Genomic DNA, 19,794 nt, shown 5'->3' on the forward strand with positions numbered 1-19,794 from the left:
TCAATCCTGAGGTTAAAAAACTGACTCATCATTTGTGGAGTGGGACATCTTTCTGTGTAGAGCTGTGTCTCTGAATACGGAAACAGCTGGAGTTGGAAATAGGAATAAGTTCATGTGTTTCAGTCCTGTCCTAGATAGGCATTTGTAGCCTCTATATGTCTGGCATGGAATCTTATTCAGTTGGTTTGCTCTGTACCCCAAATTTAAGGCACTCCTGTGCCTTAGTTACCTCAGCAAATATGTAAGCGCATTCATTTACTCTCCTGTTAATCTTTTTCTGTTGCTATGTCTATGCCTTCACCCTGTTTGAATCACTTTAAACTCTTACCTGGATTATTGAAATAGTCTGCTAATTGAGCTCTCTGCTTCCTACCTTTTCCCTTTTAGTCTATACTTAAATCGGGAGCTAATGATCTATTTAACATGAACATCAGATCACATTACCATTATGTTCCTACATTTGAAGTGGTTCCTTGTTTCCTTTAGAATGAAAGCCAGCCTCTTTTTGGTAGTCTGATAAGACATTACATGATCTGTTTCCACCCACTTAGTGCTTTGACCTTACCTACTACTTTCTTATTCCCTCTACAGCCTCTTTGCTGTTCTAAAATATGCCAAGAATCTTTCACCTGAGGTTCTTTCTTTCTGGAATGCTTTCGGTTTCCTCTTTTACCTTTGGACATTTACTCAAAGTCACTTTCTTAGACCTTCCCTGGCCACCTTATCTAAATTACAGCGTCCTCCCCTTCCTGGTCCCTATTTTCCATTTTCTTTTTCTTTTTATCACTTTTCAAAATTCTGTGTTTTACTTATCTTGTTTTTGTTATTATCTATCCCTTCCTACTGGCATAGTAACACTTTGAGGGCAGAGCTTTTTTTCTACTTTATCCTTTATCCCCAGTGCCTAGGACAATATCTGGTATATAGTAAATGTTTGTTCATTGAGTGAATGGATGGACGAATTAATTAATTCAGTTAAACACCCCTTCCAGTTCTGAGAACTCAATGGGCTGGCTACCACATGGGATTTACATATGCTTTATTCTGCCTGAAATTTTTCCACTGTCCACCAGTTATCCTTCATTGAAATAACACCTCCCCTCCTTCATATATCAGCTAGATAATTTTTCCAGAGAAAACTCTTTGATTTTTTTTGTCAAATGTATGTCAAATATGAGGCTTCATAACATCCTAAAATGCTTTTATAGTACATCTAGTAATTGTATTTTACATTTATTTGTTTGGTACTTTAATACCTTTCGCCAACGAACCCTAATCACCTTAAAGACAGGACCTTGACTTTCTTTTGCTTACCATGATATCCTCATTGGCTGAGTGTTCGAAGTCAATAAATACTAGATGAATTAATCAACATATTTCCTTTCACCTTGCATTATAAGGAAGTGTATTTCTTTTTTTCTCTTCTTGTTTTTTTCTTTGTTATTGACTTTGTAATTGGTTTTTGTTATGCCTTTCAATAGAAGAAATCTTTTTTTTTAATAAAGATTTTATTTATTTGTTTGACAGAGAGAGAGATCACAAGTAGGCAGAGAGGCAGGCAGAAGAGAGGGGGAAGCAGGCTCCCTGCTGAGCAGAAAGCCTGATACAGGGCTTGATCCCAGGACCCTGAGATCATGACCTGAGCTGAAGGCAGAGGCTTAACCCACTGAGCTACCCAGGTGCCCCCAGTAGAAGAAATCTTGAAGCAAAATGAGTGAGTGACTTTAAACTGATATGAAAATGTTTTGAAAGGACCATTAGAGTGACTTATTTCTCTTTCTTCCTTAGGGAGATGAGGACCATGTTGTTAGTTTATGTTATGAGACCATTTGTGATAACCATTCAGTATTGCTTTTCTGTCCATCAAAGAAATGGTGTGAGAAGTTGGCAGATAGCATTGCCCGTGAGTTTTATAATCTCCACCATCAAGCTAAGGGTAAGTTACTGATGGAAATGGAAGCTTCTATACTCAGTACACTTCCTTGAAAGTAATGTAATCAGTATATAAATAAAGCATGGCTCTTTTTGATCACTGTACCACCTGCCCACTGGACACTCCTTTACAAAACAATGCTTTTGTGACTAATCCTCTCCTTATCCTCATGATAGACAACATATACACACACTCAGGCTAACCTTAAGATTTTTAAAATACTGGATTTATACAGGCACATACTAAGATTCTTCATCTAGGATCCATGAGCTTTGAAGTATTGATCTTTGAAACCCTAAATTATATCTGGAACATCATATACACACATTTTTCTGGAGAAATCAGACATATCTTTTTTTATATTTCCAAAGCCTAAAAAAGAATCACATACATATGCATATGTGTATATACATATAAACACATATATTTTAAAATCAGCTTTATTGGGGTGCCTGGGTGGCTCAGTCTGTTAAGTGTCTGCCTTTGGCTCAGGTCATGGTCCCAGGGTCCTGGGATCAAGTCCTGCTTGGGGCTCGCTGCTCAGTGGTGAGCCTGCTTCTCTCTCTTCCTCTGCTGCTGCTTCTGCTTTTGCTCTCTCACACATGCTCTCTCTCTCAAAATAAAATAAAATAAAATCTTAAATAAATAAAATCACCTTTATTGAGGTATAATTTATATATAATAAAATGTACCCATTTGAAGTTTATAATTTAATGAATTTTAACAAATGTATACACTTGTTTAACCCCCACCAGTAATGAACCCACAGAACATTCCTATCACCCATTTAAAATGTAATCTTTGCTCTTTAGCTATCAATCTCCTCTCTATTCTGAGCCCCAGGCAAGTGACCTGCTTTTTGTTACTCTAGATTAGTTGTGCCATTCCTAAGAATTTCATATAAATAGAATCATATATGATGTATGTGTGTTGTATGTTTGGCTTCTTTCAGCATGGTATTTTTAAGATTTTCCAGATTGTTATGTTTATCTATTTGTTTTCTGTTGCTGAGTAGTGATTAATGTATGTCTATAACCATTAGTATATATTTTACTGATTCTAGGATGAACACTGTTCCCTCACTACTTTTGCTAGCCTGTGGTCCTTTGGGGTCCCTACACAGATGAGTTTAGGGAAGACAGAAACCAACCAGTTCTGGTCACAGAATATTAGGATATTTTATGATTTCATTGGAATCCTGGGGATAGGTGATGGATACCTCAAGCTTAGCTCCAATAAGTAAGCTTTGCTTGAAGTTTTATTTGATAGGCTCCAGCCCAACATTATAATACCTCTTTTATTTCCCTCCTAATTGATGTTTTCTGTACTGTGCCATTTATATTCCTTATGTTGTACCATAATTACTTAAATTCCTTTGATAATCAGAAACATTATTATTATCTTCTTTGCTTGAGATTCTGTTACTTTGATTTACAGCAAGGTTTCCGAAATCCTAGTGCTTGGACTGGAGTCTGGGCTATAATGAGATTTTCACCAGAAAAATAAGGATACGACTGCGTTTTTTTGTAAAGCTGAAGTTTAAATTCTGAAATTACCCTACTAATTTTTTTTAATGTTAAAATGACTTTTATATTGAAATAAAGGTATTGATCAATGGTAGTTTTTAAAAATTTTAAATTGTGCTTAGTATAATATAACATTAACAACCCCTGTGGGTCCTTAAAAAAATTTTTAAGGAAAGTTTACCTAAAATATTTTAAAGAATATATATGTTAAAATTTTATCAGAGGCTTACTAGTTCAGAAATCCAAGAGTTTGGGAAATTCTTTTTTTTTTTTTTTAAAGATTTTATTTATTTATTTGACACACACAGAGAGAAATCACAAGTAGGCAGATAGGCAGACTGAGAGAGAGGGGGAAGCAGGCTCTCTGCTAAGCAGAGAGCCTGATGTGGGACTCGATCCCAGGACCCTGAGATCATGGCCTGAGCCGAAGGTAGAGGCTTAACCCACTGAGCCACTCAGGCTTCCAAGTTTGGGAAATTCTTTAAAGAAAACATAGTTCCTGCATCTAAGAAAGTTGATGTCTTACTAGAGGAGCATTTTACAGAGAGACAAAGACAGAAGATAATGGGTGGCTAACTATCACATGGGTGGCAAAGAGGCTAGAAAAATTGTCACATAGAAATAGGCTCCTAGGTGCTTCTGACACTGCTGGTTTGTGGGACAAACTTTGAGCAAGCATTTTGATTTTTAGGCTATGAATGGTAGTATCTGTAATCCTTTCCTTCCTCAGCTGAGTCCTTTGATCACCTCTTGTGGGCTTGGTCTTACCCTAACACAGTGCTTCCTAAACTTTGGTGCACATTAGAATCAACTGGGGAAATTTTAAAATTTCTATGTTCAGGTTGCATCCTGTTGCATCACAATGTCTATGAATCAGAGCCAGGCAAAAGTATTTTTAAAAGATGGCTTGCTAATTATTATATATAGTAGTTTTAGAAACATTGTCCTAATATTTAGCTCTGTCATGACTTAGGCAGATAGCACTTAAAGAGGTCCAGCAAGAAATGAACAGTGTTGATGTTTTTTTTCTGTGACAGGATTGGTAAGATCATCTGAACTTCCACCAGTGATACTGGAACAAAAGGGTCTCCTAGAAGTGATGGATCAGTTAAAACGTTCACCTTCAGGACTGGACTCTGTATTACAAAAAACTGTACCATGGGGAGTAGCATTTCATCATGCAGGTATCCATATTTATAATCTATTATTAAGAAGTCCCCCTAAAAATCTTCATAATTTCTTCATTTTTTATTTCTGTGCATTTGATTTCTTGTAAAACCATGCCACTTTTAGATTTCATTTTAAGAAGTGTGTGATTAAACAAGAATAAAACATATTTAGTTTACTTATCTATTGTGTGTGTCTATATATAGACACATACACACACACACACACACACCAGAGAAAGGCAATTTTTATACCATTGGGGAAGTGAATTCTAAAATTGTTATCTTTCTACACTTTGTTTCCTTAAAATTCAGATTAGACAGGTACTTGCTGCCCTAATTTTATGCTACTCTGAATATTTCCTGTTATCTCACAGGGTATTGAAATATTCTTACAAATAAATTAAAAATCAAATCAAAATCAAATTAATTTTAGACATTATCATATTGTGTTTGGAGAGGGCTAGAAGTACTTAAAAATCATCTGATTGTCAAAATTGCCAGGATTATGCAGTCACTAAATTAAATAACTTCTTTCAGGGAGTGATCTGTCTGTGACATATGTGCTAAGGATATGGTTAAGAATATATAGTTTCTTCTGGGTCCAGAAGAAGGAAACTGTCTTGCACAATACACAAAAATAAATTCAAAATTCATGAAAGACTAAATGTGAGACAGAATGCCATCAGAATCCTAGAGAAGAACATAGGCATGGACCTCTTTGACCTGGGCTGTAGCAACTTCTTACTAAACATGTCTCTGGAGGCAAGGGAAACAAAAGGAAAAATGAATTATTGGGACTTCATCAAGATAAAGAGCTTCTGTACAGTGAAGGAAACAATCAACAAAACTAGAAAGCAACCTTTAGGATGGGAGAAGATACTTGCAAAAGACATCTCTCTTTTTTTTTTTTTTTTTTTAAAGATTTTTTATTTATTTATTTGACAGAGAGATCACAAGTAGGCAGAGAAGCAGGCAGAGAAAGAGGGGGAAGCAGGCTCCCTGCTGAGCAGAGAGCTGGATGTGGGGCTCGATCTCAGGACCCTGAGATCATGACCAGAGCCGAAGGCAGAGGCTTAACCCACTGAGCCACCCAGGCGCCCCATTATATCTCTTTTTTTTTTAGAAAAAGATTTTATTTATTTATTTGACAGAGAGATAGAACACACAGAATGGCAGGCAGAGGGAGAGGTAGAAGCAGGATCTCTACTGAGTAGGATGCCCCGTGCGGGGCTCAATCCCAGGACCCTGGGTTCATGACTTTAGCTGAAGGCAGCTGCTTAACCAACTGAGCCACCCAGGTGCCCACAGATGACATATCTGTTAAAAGATTAGTATCCAAAATCTAAAGAATTTATCCAACTCAACACCCAAAAAAACAAATAATCTAGTTAAGAAATGGGCAGAAGACATGACCAGATATTTTTCCCAAGAAGACATCCAGATGGCTATCAGACACATGAAAAGCTGCTCAACATCACTCATCATCAGGGAAGTACAAATCAAAACCACAGTGAGATACCTATCCGAATGGCTAAAATTAACAACACAATGAAACAACAGAGGTTGGCAAGGATTCAGAGAAAGGGGAATGCAAACTATTGATGGGAATGCAAACCGGTATAGCCCTTCTGGAAAACAGTATGGAAGTTCCTAAAAAACTTAAAAATGGAACTGCCTTGTGACCCAGCAATTGCACTACCAGGTATTTACCTAAAGGATGCAAAATACAGATTTGAAGGGGTACATGCACGCTGATGTTTAGGGCAGCATTATCAACAAATAACCAAACTATGGAGAGAGCCCAAATGTCCATCAACTGATGAATAGATAAAGAAGGTGCGGTATGTATACACACACACGTGCGCACGCACACGTACACATATGTATACATGTTTACATATACATATATACATATGTACACACAATGAAATGTTACTCAGCCATCAAAAAGAATGAAATCTTGCCAGTTGCAATGACATGGAAGAAGCTAGATTATATTATGCTAAGCAAAAATAAGGCAGTCAGAGAAAGACAAATACTGTATGGTTTCACTCATATGTGGAATTTAAAAGATAAAACAGATCAACATAGGGCAAGGGGAAATAACGAGGGAGGAAAACCATAAGAGACTCTTAGCTATAGAGAACAAACTGAGGGTTGAGACAGAGTTGGGTGGGGGATGGGCTAGATGGGTAATGGGTATTAAGTAGGTATTATAGTGAGCACTAAGTGTAGTATGTGGGTGATGAATCACTAAATTCTACTCCTGAAACCAATATTACACTATGTTAATTAGAATTTAAATAAAAATTTGAAAAGAAAAAAAGTATAGTTTCTAAAATTTTGAATTTAACACTTTCAATTTATTTAAATTTTTATTATGCATACATGAATACATTTAAAAATATATGTATATATGTATATGTATACAAACATATAGAAGAATATTTTTATTGTATATAGCTTATGATGCATACCAATAAAGTGACCCATCACCTAAATTACAAACTCGGTCCTTTTGATTTTTTAAATAAAATTTAAAAGTAAGCCAGGTAAGTATATATTCTTTATGCTGTTTTTCATTTACTCGTGTATTTATTCTTCAGCACATTTTTATGCTTAAATGTGATACATAAGCTATATCTCTACCCTCAGTGACTTCATTGTCTAGAACAGGAGTCAACAAACTACAGTCTGCTGGTCAAATCCAGCAGATTTTTGTAGATAAAGTTGTATTGGAACACAATCATGCCTGTTTGTTCTGTGGCTGCTATCATGTAACAGTGGTAGGGTTGAGTAGTTGCAATAGAGCATATCTGTCCTGCAAAGCCTAAAATGCTTACAGAAAAAGTTTGCCAACCCATGGTCTAGGAGATGAGATAAAAGTATTCTAGGGGTGGCAGATTATACTCTTAAAAAGTTAGACCATGGTGACTTGTTTATGGTCATAACAATAGCTTGAAAAAAATCTTTAGAGACTTGTAGTAGATTCCCAGATATATTTGTAAGTGATCAAGGATGATATTTCTGTTATATTCATTAGTAAATATATGTTATTATAACTTCCTTTTGTTAGGTCTTACTTTTGAGGAGAGGGATATCATTGAAGGTGCCTTCCGTCAAGGTCAGATTCGGGTTTTAGCAGCAACTTCTACTCTTTCATCTGGAGTGAATTTACCAGCACGTCGTGTAATTATTCGGACTCCTATTTTCAGTGGTCAACCTCTAGATGTTCTTACTTATAAGCAGATGGTTGGTCGGGCTGGCAGGAAAGGGGTAGACACAGTAGGTAAGTGAGTTTGAATTTAATTGTGACAGCATTGCTGAAGGACTGTGTCAGTCTACTTGAAATTTGACTAGTTCCTGGCAACTCATTTCCGATCATGCTGCATTTGTTATCCAAAGCACTAATGTCTTGTTTTGCTTTACTTAATATATAATGAATATAAGTTATAATTTTCATATATCAACCATTGATTTTCTACTAACGTAAAATTAAAATTTTCTTTACCTTATGTACAGTAAAATGATTCAATATTCTAGTCAAAATGACTTCTTATCACACTAACTAAAAGATGATTTTTAATTTTCAGTATATTCTACTGCTAATGAAGGAAGTAATTTTCATGGGTTTTAGTTCTGCTTGGTCTAAGACTTCAAATAAAGATGCTGAGAGCTGGGAAATACTCTCAGAGTTTGGGAATAGAAATGTTTTCCCTCTAAATTGGTGCTGATTCTGAAAACAACTTTTTTAGTTTCTTGTGTCAAAAAGTAATGATAACCTTACCATAAACCAGACAGAAGTTTTGTCTTAAGCAATGGGTTAAAGGTTTAATTAAATATCAAGATAGCAGGAAATACTATTTCTAACGTGGTACATTATTTTGGGTGTGGCAAGATTGTTATAAGCCTTATAACATTAAAGAACTTTCAGAGGAACATTCTCTGTCATTCCGTATTTTCTGGAATGTAGTTTATTGACTCGTATTATACCATATGTCAGACAAACAGTTCTGTGGCTGCTAAAGAGAAAATAGGGTATCTAGGAGAAAAGGGAGCGTCTTAATGGGAAAATAAGTGGGATATTATGGGTACAAAAAGCTGGATAGTATCTGAGGAAGTGACTTTTAGAGTAATTTGACTTTGTCATCACATCATCATTTCAACCATCAGGAAGGGAAGATGAGGAAGTAAAGGACACAGCCTACCTCTTAAGGGCACTTCCCAGGAGTTGCTCGAAATATTTCTCCTCACATACAATCAGGGAGAACTTATCACACAGTTACTTTCCCCAACTGCAAGGGAGGCCATATGCCCAACTAACATATAGAGATTTTATTAAAGGAAAAATGAGGGGCACCTGGATGGCTTAGTTGGTTTGGCAACTGCCTTCAACTCAGGTCATGATCCCGGAGTCCTGAGATAGAGTCCATCCGGCTCCTGGCTCAGCAGGGAGCCTGCTTCTCCCTCTGACCCTCTCCTGTCTCGTGCTGTTTCTCACTCTCTCTCTCTCTGTCTCTCTCTCTCTCAAATAAATAAATAAACAAATAAATAAATAAATAAATAAAACCTTAAAAAAAAAAAAAGGTAAAAATGAAAGAGCAGCTGTCTGTTTCAGCCCTAGTAACAAATGATTCATCTACCTGTAATCCCTTCAGGGTCATTGGGCTGCCTCTCTTTTAAAACCTAAAAATTCTATCAATTAAAAAAAATCTTCCAACTCATTGGATTTCCCCTATTAGAGACATCAGAGAAGTTTATCCTGCTTCTATCTCTTACTTTATGTGTAAAATATGCAGGTTACATGTGTTTAAAGAAGGCTGGAGAAAGACACTAAGACATTTTCTATTCCTACTTGCTTCCTCCTGTTCTTTCCTCAATTGATTTCTTAGTAGACTTGCAACTCTGGAGAGTGAAGTGTAAGTTCATCTTACACAGCTGCTTTTCTTTTAGGGTCAGAGGGTCTTTAAGGTAATACAGAAGATAAGGAGGTTTTGTTTGCCTTCCTACATTAGCTTGTACTTCTCTTTCTCATGGGGAGGAGTAATTGGAAGGTTGGTGCGCTGGCCAAATTATCAAGCCTTAAATTAGGCAACATTTAACAAAACTAAAATATACTACAATAACTTTGTTTTTGAGGCCTTGGAAACTTCTGAGATTTTGACTTTGTATAATACTCCATTTCAGGATGCCATATAGCTTGCTCAGAGCTTCCAAATGGGGGAGTGTCTGAATAGTGTTTCATATCAATTACAAAAATATGAATACTTGAGATGTTTTTTGGTTTGTGTAGCATCTTTGTAACTTCTTGGCATTTTATAAATGATCTTAATGTCTCCTAGACAGTTAATGGTGTTTTGTTTAGATGATTCTTGAATCTTTCTGTGGAATTCCTGGAACCTTCCCATATAAGATGTTGGTGCTTTGTGCAAAAATAGTGATTTGTAAGTTAATAGTAATAATTGATTCTAATTGACTTCTCTATTGTGTTATGGATACAACCTCTTCAGATGGATGGGAACAGGAAACTGAACTGTATATATTGCCATTAATTTGGAAATTTTCATAAATCTTGCTTCATCTGGAAAAAGGGTTGTTCATTTTGTTGAATCAAAACCTGAAAGTGGTTTGAATAGCCCAAAGTGACATTTTTACTTTGCTGCTAATGCTAGTTGATACCTTTGTCGGTAATTTTTTGGTCTTATGCTGGACTATTTTGTAATGCTTGCAAGAGCCTTGTGATACATTTTATTCACCTGTTTTTTTTTTTTTTTTAAATTGTTGTTTGTCTGATGGCACCTATCTTTTTGTAATTTTATCTGGGCTAAATAATCAACAGTCATCAAGTTTATAGTCCCTTATCTTTATTCTGTCTTTGTTCTCAATTTGGCAGTCAGTCTTAGGAAAGCAGCATTTTCTTTCTGCCTAGAATGGTTATTATACTCCACCACAATGCCACTTTTGGCTTTCTCTAATGCAAGTGACCTTCCTTTTGCCCCTTGAACATCTTACTTGTATCTTTTCCCCTACTATTGGATACATTTCTGAAAAAAAAATTATGGTTTTCTTTAGTTGTAATTGCTTTAATAGTATTTATGTTTGTATAAGTTGAATATTTCTATATGTTTATAATGCATAAGTGCTATCACATATTTTTATTCGTTTGATTGTCACAATAACCTAAAGTGTTTAGATTAGTGAATGTTATGATTTCTAGGTTTCTGTAAATATTTTTGAATTCATATTGTCATATATAACTAATAGCAATTTGCATTTGCAGTTTCCTTTATCGTTTTCAAAATACTTCTATTATTATTATTTATATACTTAATTAGCAAGAGCTGACAAATGACAGATTAATAGGACAGAAGGCCTACATATTTTATTTGATATTATTATTTTCATTTTTTACATACACAGAGGCTTTTATAGAGAAACAGTGAAGATCCAAAAAAGCAGTTAGATGTTAGGGTCTTTTTACCCTTTTAACAAAAGGTGATAGAATTGAGAAGTGACAAGGCAAAGGAAAAGGGATTAGGGCTTTTAGGGGTGGTAAATTGTAGGAAAGTAAATATATACTGGAAACTAATGGAAGTTATAGATTTTTTAAATTTAAATTCAATTAGCCAACAGAGAGTACGTCATTAGTTTCAGATGTAATGTTTAACACTTCATCAATTAAGGATTATTTAGAAAGGATTATGCAGACCCTCCTTGGTGCTCACTTTCTGTTCAGTGGTAAGTGATAAGAGGAGCACCTTCACAAAGAGAAATTTTTATCTTGGTTCTAGACAAGCAGGGTGAGGGCAAGGAGCTCTTTCTGTTTCCTAAGTGCCTTCAGGTCAAAATAATCCTTATGGCACTTTGGCACATTTGAATTTCCTTCAAAGTTCAGAAAATGAAAGCATCAGCAATAATACCATGACCATAATAACGGCTATCATCTATTAACTTCTTTTTAAATAAGACAACTGAAATTCTCTTTGGCAGGTATCTTAAGGAAATACGTTGCAATATACAATAAATGTATGGTTTTTTGGTTATAGGTGAGAGTATCTTAGTTTGTAAGAACTCTGAAAAATCAAAAGGCATAGCTCTACTTCAGGGATCTCTAAAACCTGTTCGTAGCTGTTTGCAAAGACAAGAAGGAGAAGAAGTAACTGCAAGCATGATAAGAGCTATTCTGGAGGTAATAAAGAGTTCATTAAATTACCATTTGCTCTTTTGTGCTTATAATATGATGGTAGAACTTAAATATGTGAAGAAAAATCTTAGCTTTGTGTTTCTTTATGAGTTCATAGTTTCCCTAAGTTGGAATCTCTTGTATTTAAGTTATTTCCTGGAGTTTAATATAGCTAGTACTATATCAGTATATTTCAAAACAGTGGGTTAAGACCCAAATATCAGATGATTCGTTTTATTTTTTAGGTTTACTTTATTGTCTATGATCTGAGCCAAAATCAAGAGCTTGACACTTAACCAATTGAGCCACTCAGGTGCCCCTATTTTCAGAATATTTAAAAAGATGACAGAAATGGACTGTAGTTCTTCCATCCAGATAATACCTATGACATTAAAATAAAATCAAATTAGGGTGCCTGGATGGCTCAGTCAGTTAAATAGCTGCCTCTGGCTTAGGTCATAATCTCAGGGTACTGAGATCCAATCCTGCATGAGGTTCCCTGCTCATTGAGATGACTGCTTCTCCCTCTCCCTCTGCCTGCTGCTTCCTCTGCTTGTGTTCTCTCACTCTCTCTGTCAAATAAATAAATAAATAAATAAATAAATCTTTTTTAAAAATTAAAAAAAAATTACAAATAGACATGCTTAGAAATTTCAAACAACATGGAAAGATCTAAAGTGAAAAATAAAACTTTCTCCTTTGCATCTTCAAAGGTAACCAGCCTCCTTATTTTAAGTGTTTTGTGTCCTCCAGAGAAGTTTTCTGTTTATATACCCTCATGCCTTGCTCTGGGCTTCAGTGCTGGTACTGGGGGTACTGATACCTGTGCTCATACTTTCTTCCCCCCACTCCCCTTTAGCTCTCCATCTGGGAAAAAAAAAAAAAAAAAAAAAAAAAGGAAAGTAATACCATGGGGTTGTTAAGGATATGGAAAGTAGGCATTCTCATATACTGCTGAAACTCTTTTGGGAGGGCTACTTGGACATACCTACTAAGATTAAAAAACAGGCAAGCCCCAGAAAAAAACATATAGCCATTTAACCAGTAGATTCACAATTAAGAGTTTTACCTAGGGAGGTATATGTGAAATTACATCAGCTTAAATATACAGCAATATTTATTATAGCATTATTGGTATTAAGAAAAAATGGGAAATAACCAAAATAACCAAAATTAATACTAAATAAATCTTAGTAAAACTATGTTATATAGTCATTAAAAAGTGTAAGATAGCTCTGTTTAGGATGATTTGATATGTTTCAATATGTATTAAATGGAAGAAGGCAAGGGAAAAATTAGTACATGTAATTAATTAGTGTATTTAATATAGTTGTAGGAAGATGATTTCCACAAGGTACAACTAACTTCACTTTTTCTGTACCCATTCCCATCCTCTTTCTGAGCGGGAAATATTCAATACTAGCATTAAAAATTCTAAGGAAATTTTTGATGTTGTTAGTAGGTGTTACCTACATGTATAATGAGTAATAATGGAAGAATTAGAGTCTGCATTAAAATGCTGAGAATATTTTAAGAGAACAAAATCACTTCTTTTATACCATGGGGGCCTGCATGTCTTATTGAAAAGTTACAAAAAATTTGAAACCTCTTAACAGATAATAGTCGGCGGAGTGGCAAATACATCACAAGAAATGCAGACTTATGCTTCTTGCACATTTTTGGCTGCAAGTATGAAAGAAGGGAAGTTGGGAATTCAGAAGAACCAAGATTCTGTTCAACTTGGAGCAATTGAGGCCTGTGTAATGTGGCTACTGGAAAATGAATTCATCCAAACTACTGAAGCTAGTGATGGAACAGAAGGTAAATGTGACTTCTTAGTTGCAGTTGACTCACTTTTTCATCTTTAGTGACTTAAGACTGTTCAGTGAAAGGAAATTGACTTTTCAAACAGTATAAAAGGAAACTGGTTTTTCAAGTGGTATATGAATCAATTTTAGTAAGTCAGTGTTGCATTTAGCAACATCAGACAATTAACATAGAATCTGCTCATAAATATCCATGCATTGGGCAAAATTGATCAGATACTAAAAGGTTAATTACAGAATACAGAGAAACAGTGTTTTATTTTATTTTAAACATTTGGTTCATAATTTCCCTATTTCCACTCCCAACCAGGACAAGTGTATCATCCAACACATCTTGGGTCAGCAACTCTTTCTTCTTCACTTTCTCCAATTGATACTTTAGATATTTTTGCTGACCTCCAAAGAGCAATGAAGGGCTTTGTTTTAGAGAACGATCTGCATATTGTTTACCTGGTAAGTTCTGTTTTATTCACTATTGTGTTTGTGAAAATGGGGAGAAAATGCTTATATAGAATCCTGAGCATTAAAGATACCCTAAGGGAACATCTTGTTTGTTTTTTATTTTAACTGGGGTAGTAGTGGTGGGAATAGAGAATAGGTAAGAAGAAAATTGTTTTAAAATAAGCTAAATGTTACAGTAGCCTTTTAATTTATTTGCCTATTTATCAATTTTCTCTAACCTTTCAAAAAGTATTTGAGGTGCTTTATACTAAAGGACAATTGAGATAACAGGAAGTTGAAGATAAGATCATAATGTTAAACTCAAGCATTAGTTGGTACATAAATATGCATGTCTTTAAGTCATGTAGAGTTCTTGTACTCAACTTTGGTTCTGATTTTTCTAGCAACTACAACAAAGAGGAAAGCTTGACTAGTCTTAATATTGATAGGATACCACTTAGGAAAAGTGGTACCTGGTTGGCTTAGTCTTGGCTTAGTCAGCAGAACATGTGACTCTTGATGGAACACTATCAAGGAAAGCAATGTATACATATTGAAGTCCAAGATGGAGAAAAAAGATGACAGTCTCTTTAAAGAAATAATGGCTAAAAATATCCCAAATATTGGGAAAGATATGGACATCTATGTACATAAGCTAAAGGGAACCCCAAACAGATATAATCCAAAGAAGACTTTATTGGGACACATTATTATCAAACTGTCAAAAATCAAAGAATCAGAATTTTGAAAGCAGCAAAAGAAAAGATGTTTGTCATATACAAGGAAACTCATAAAGCTTCTGGTGGATTTCTCAGCAGAAACTTTGCAGGCCTGTTTTAATGGTATAAATTCAAAATATTGAAGGAAAAAATTGCCAATCAACAATAGTATATGTGGCAGTGCTATCATTCAGAAACCAAGAGTGAAAGACTTTACCAAACAAAAGCTGAGAATGTTCACCACCACTAGATGTGCTTTACAAGAAACGGTAAAGGGAGTTCTTTGTGCTGAAATGAAAGGATGCTAATTAATGTAAAAAACACATGAATATATAAAACTCACCGGTGAAGTAAATTTCTAGTGAAATGCAGATTTCTGAATGTAATGATATTATGTAAATAACTTCTAACTACAAAAGCTAAAGAGAGACATATTAAAAATAACTATACCTAAGAGTTCTGTAGGAAGACTCTGAACTCACCTTCTCCATGGAACCCACAATATTATACCTATTAATAGGCTAATTCCTCTTGAAGAAATGTGGGCTGACTGAACAGCTACAAAATGACAAAAGATAGAATAGCAAGAGAACAATAAGAGAGACAGAGAGATATGGTAATAAAGGGAACTGTGCCCCCCAGTGCTGCCGTGTAGAGGGATAGTATTGAGGGACCTGGAACAGATCCCTCTGTCCTTGTACACAGAAAATGCATGGTTTAAAAGAGTCACTAGCATATAAAAGAGACAATACTAGAACTCTGCCAAGTGGTGGATGAAGTGTGGGAAAGCTCTTCAGGTCAGAGAGACTAGGGATCAAATGGTTTATATTCTCCTTGGAAGCCAGGACTGGAGCAATATCCAGATACCATGATGGACATATCTGGTTACCTCAGTGAACTTGTGACTTCAGTGAGTCCAGGGCCCACAGAACCACCCCAGTCCTAGAAGCACTGGCATGCAGAAGAAAAGCCACAGTTTAGAGGGGCTGGGGAATTGCAGGAATGCTCCCTCCTCTTCCACCTTGAGGGTCCAGACCAGAGTAGGGTTTGTCCACCGTAAGGGGCAGGTTTGGGTGCCATAATTGGAGGGTTCTGACTCCACAGCTGGTGGGTCAGATCATCAGAGAGACTTTGTGACCCCAGTAAGCCCAGGGTTCTGAAGGCCACAGCAGTTCCATTTGCCCTGGGCGACAGAAGAAATGCTACATTTTAGAAGGGTTGAGGAACTGTGGGAGCATATTCTTCCCCTCTACCTTAATAACTCAGACTGGAGCAGGGTCTGGCTCACCGTGAGCTTGCAACCTCAGTGAGTCCAGGGTCCACAAGCCCATACCAGCTGTCTTGTGGTTCTGGAGCACAGAAGAAAAGTCGAAGTTTTGTATTGTTGTTTTTACTTTTATTTTTTTAATTTTTACTTTTTTTCCCCTAACTTTAGAAAGTTTGTCTTGTTTTATTTTAAATCTTCCTTTTGGTTTTTTTCTTTTTAAATTTATTTTTTCTTTAATTTTCTCTGTAAAAAGTCAAAATTTTAAAGAGTAACTAGCATATATATCCACAGCTCCAACTAACCAACAATGTCATCAAGCATACACAGTCTGTATAGAGGTTACCATACACAAGACAATTCCTTCAACTTTAGGAGAAGTAGAAAGCCATTTCGTCTAAACCATAGAAACAGACACAGAAAGTCAAGCAAAATGAGAAGACAGAAGTATATGCTTCAAAAGAAAGAGCAAGAAACAAACCTCAGTAAAAGAATTTAATGAAACAGAGATAAGCAATATGTTTGATAAAGATTTTAAAGTAACAATTGTAAAAATACTCACTAGGCTGGAGAAAAGATTGAAAGAATTTAGTGAGGACTTCAATAAAGTGATAGATAAATATTGAATCAATCAGAACTGAAGAAAGCAATTACTGAAATAAAAAAACGCACTAGAGGGAGTCAACAGTAGATTAGAGGATGCGGAAGAAAATATCAATGATCTGGAAGACAGGGTAATAGCACTCAAGTTGAACAGCAAAAAGAGAAGATTTTTTTAAAAGGAGGATAGATTAAGAAATCTTTTGAACAAAAGCAAGCAATTTCTTCTGATAGGGGTCTCAGAAGAAAAAGAAAGAAATGTTTAGAATACTTACTTGAAGAAATAATAACTAAAAAACCCCCCTAACCTAAGGAGGGAAATAGACATCCAGGTCCCAGAGATTTCCAAACAAGATGAACTCAAGGAGGTCCACACTGTAGCACATACTAATTAAAATGTCAAGAGTTAAAGATAAAGAGAGAATCCTAGAAGCTGCAATAGAGTAACAAAATTACTTCCACAGGAAAACCTATAAGACTCTCTGTTGATTTTTCAGCAGAAGCTTTGCAAGCCAGAAGGAAGTGGCATGATATATGCAAAGTACTGAAAGGAGGGACGCCTGGGTGGCTCAGTCAGTTGAGCGGCTGCCTTCGGCTCAGGTCATGATCCCGGCATCCTGGGATCGAGTCCCACATTGGGCTCCTTGCTCAGCAGGAAGCCTGCTTCTCCCTCTGCCTCTGCCTGCCACTCTGACTGCCTGTGCTCACTCTCTCTGACCAAAAAAAAAAAAAAAAAAAGTACTGAAAGGAAAATCTCACAACCTAGCATATACACCTGATAAGATTATCATTCAGATTTGAAGGAGACATAAAGAGTTTCCCAGACAAATAAGAGGTAAAGGAGTTTATCAAAACTAAAGTAGCCTTACAAGAAATAATAAAAGGACTTCTTTAGATGGAAAAGAAAGGGCCATATTTAGATAAGAAAAATATGAATAAAGAGATGTGAAATATAACATATACTATGACAACATGTACATAAAATGTGGAGAAGCGACTAGAAAGAGAAGAAGGAAAAAAAACCATGGCCATCAGATTAATATGGACTATTTACTTAGTGTATTATATATGAACATTATGGTAGCCACAAGCCCAAAACCTGTGATAGATACACAAAAAATAGTGAGAGAGAAAGCCAAACAAAACATTATAGATGTTCGTCACTCACAAAGAAAGCAAGGGAAGAACAACAAAGAAGAATCACAAAAACAACCGGAAAACCAATTTTGTATATTAAGTACAATTTTCTTAAATGAAGTATATACCTATCAATAATTACTTTAAATGTAAATGGCCTAAAATAATAAATATAAATGGCCTAAATTCTCCAATCAAAAGACATAGAATGGTAGAATGGATTAAATAAAACAAAACAAGACTGATCTATGTGCTCCTTAAAAGAAACTTACCTCAAACCTAAAGATGCATATAGACTGAAAGTTAAGGGATGGAAAAACATTCGCCATGCAAGTGGGGGTGTGGGGGAAGACCAGTGAACCCATACTTATATCCGACAAAATGGACCTTAAAACAAAGACTAATAAGACAAAGAAAGGCATTACATAATGATAAAGGGATCAATCTAACAAGAGGATATAATAATAGTAAATATTTTATTTTCTCTAACTGTATCATAACAATACAGTGTATGATACATATAGCATAAAATATTTGTTAATCAACTGTTTCTATTATTGGTAAGGCTTGCTGTCAACAGTAGGCTATGAACAGTTAAGTTTTGGGGGAGTCAGAAGTTATATACAGATTTTCAACTACACGAGCAGTTGGCACTCCAACCCCATATTGCTTAAGTATCATCTATACTCCATGATCCATGGACTGCAGAATGGATACTCTGTTAGCAGGCAGGAAGACAAATGTCTAGAGCAGCCTGTCAGAGCTCATGAGTGACCAGGTGCCTTATCTGCAGTAATTGGAAAGGAGTCTTTTTTTCTGAGTAGGTCTCAACATTGGGTTTAAAATAGTAAGTCATGTTGTGAACAGATTTGCTGTAATCTAGGCTTGCATTTAAAGAGCACAGACAGTAGATTTAGCATAATTCTTAAAGGGCTTAGGATTTTTGGAGTGGTAAATGAGAATTGACTTCAACTTCAAGTCTCCAGTTGCATAACCCCCTAATAAGAATCATCCTGCTTGACTTCTTTCAGTGTAAGGAATAGCATGGGGGACATTAGGAGAAGGAAGGGAAAAATGAAAGGGAGAAATCAGAGTGGGGAGATGAACCATGAGAGACTGTGGACTCTGAGAAACAAACTGAGGGGAGAAGGGTGGAGGGAAATGGGTTGGCCCAGTGATGGGTATTAAGGAGGGTATGTATTGCATGGAGCAATGGTTGTTACATGTAAATAACGAATCTTGGAACACTACATCAAAACTAATGACATACTGTATGGTGACTAACATAACATAATAAAGAATTAAAAAAAAAAAAGTCATCCTGTACTTTGAAATTTTGAAGCCAGGTATTGAGTTCTTTCTAGCTGTGAAACTCCTAAATGGCTTCTACTAGAAAGCTATTTTGTCTACATTGAAAATCTGTTGTTTGGTATATCCACATTTATTAATGATTTTAGCTAGATCTTCTGGGTAACTTGCTGCAGCTTACAGCAGCACTTGCTCCTTCACCTTGCGCTTTTATGTTATATTTAAACGTGTTCCCTTAAACCTCACGAACCAACATCTGCTAGTTTCCAAGTTCTCTTGGGTAGCTTCCTCACTTCTCTCAGCCTTCATAGAACAGGAGAGTTAGAGACTTGCCCTGGATTAGGCTTTGGCTTAAGGGAGTGTTGTAGCTGTTTTGATCTTCTATCCAGAGCACTGAAACTTTCTCCACATCAGCAATAAGGCTGTTTCACTTTCTTTTCATTTGTGTGTTTAGTGGAGTAGTTCTTTTAATTTAAAGGTTCAGGCACTTTTCCTTTGCTGTCACAGCTGGGCTAACAGAAGAGGACTATCTTTTGGCCTGTCTCCGCTCTTGAAATGCCTTTTTCTCCTCCTCCTCCTCCTTCTCCTCCTCCTTCTCTTTTTAAGATTTCATTCACTTTATTTGAGAGAAAGAGAGTGAGAGAGAAAGCAGGAGCAGGAGGGAGAGGGAAAAGCAGACTCCCTGCTG

At 35.9% G+C, this 19,794-nt stretch overlaps 1 protein-coding gene across 5 annotated transcripts in view; it reads left to right on the forward strand.

Moving 5' to 3' along the window:
• Positions 1-19,794, forward strand: part of LOC101691920 (DNA polymerase theta) — a 136,996-nt gene that overhangs the window by 10,260 nt on the left and 106,942 nt on the right. For all 5 annotated transcript variants that reach the window (XM_045088842.1, XM_045088843.1, XM_045088844.1 and 2 more), the window contains 6 exons: positions 1,789-1,936; positions 4,497-4,643; positions 7,705-7,917; positions 11,675-11,817; positions 13,428-13,632; positions 13,948-14,090. In XM_045088842.1, the coding sequence (XP_044944777.1) occupies positions 1,789-1,936; positions 4,497-4,643; positions 7,705-7,917; positions 11,675-11,817; positions 13,428-13,632; positions 13,948-14,090 (999 nt within the window). The remainder of the gene's footprint in view (positions 1-1,788; positions 1,937-4,496; positions 4,644-7,704; positions 7,918-11,674; positions 11,818-13,427; positions 13,633-13,947; positions 14,091-19,794) is intronic.

This window comes from Mustela putorius, unplaced genomic scaffold (genome assembly GCF_011764305.1).
Source record: "Mustela putorius furo isolate JIRA1106 unplaced genomic scaffold, ASM1176430v1.1 tig00003834_pilon_pilon_pilon, whole genome shotgun sequence".
In the NCBI taxonomy this organism is placed as follows: domain Eukaryota; kingdom Metazoa; phylum Chordata; class Mammalia; order Carnivora; family Mustelidae; genus Mustela; species Mustela putorius.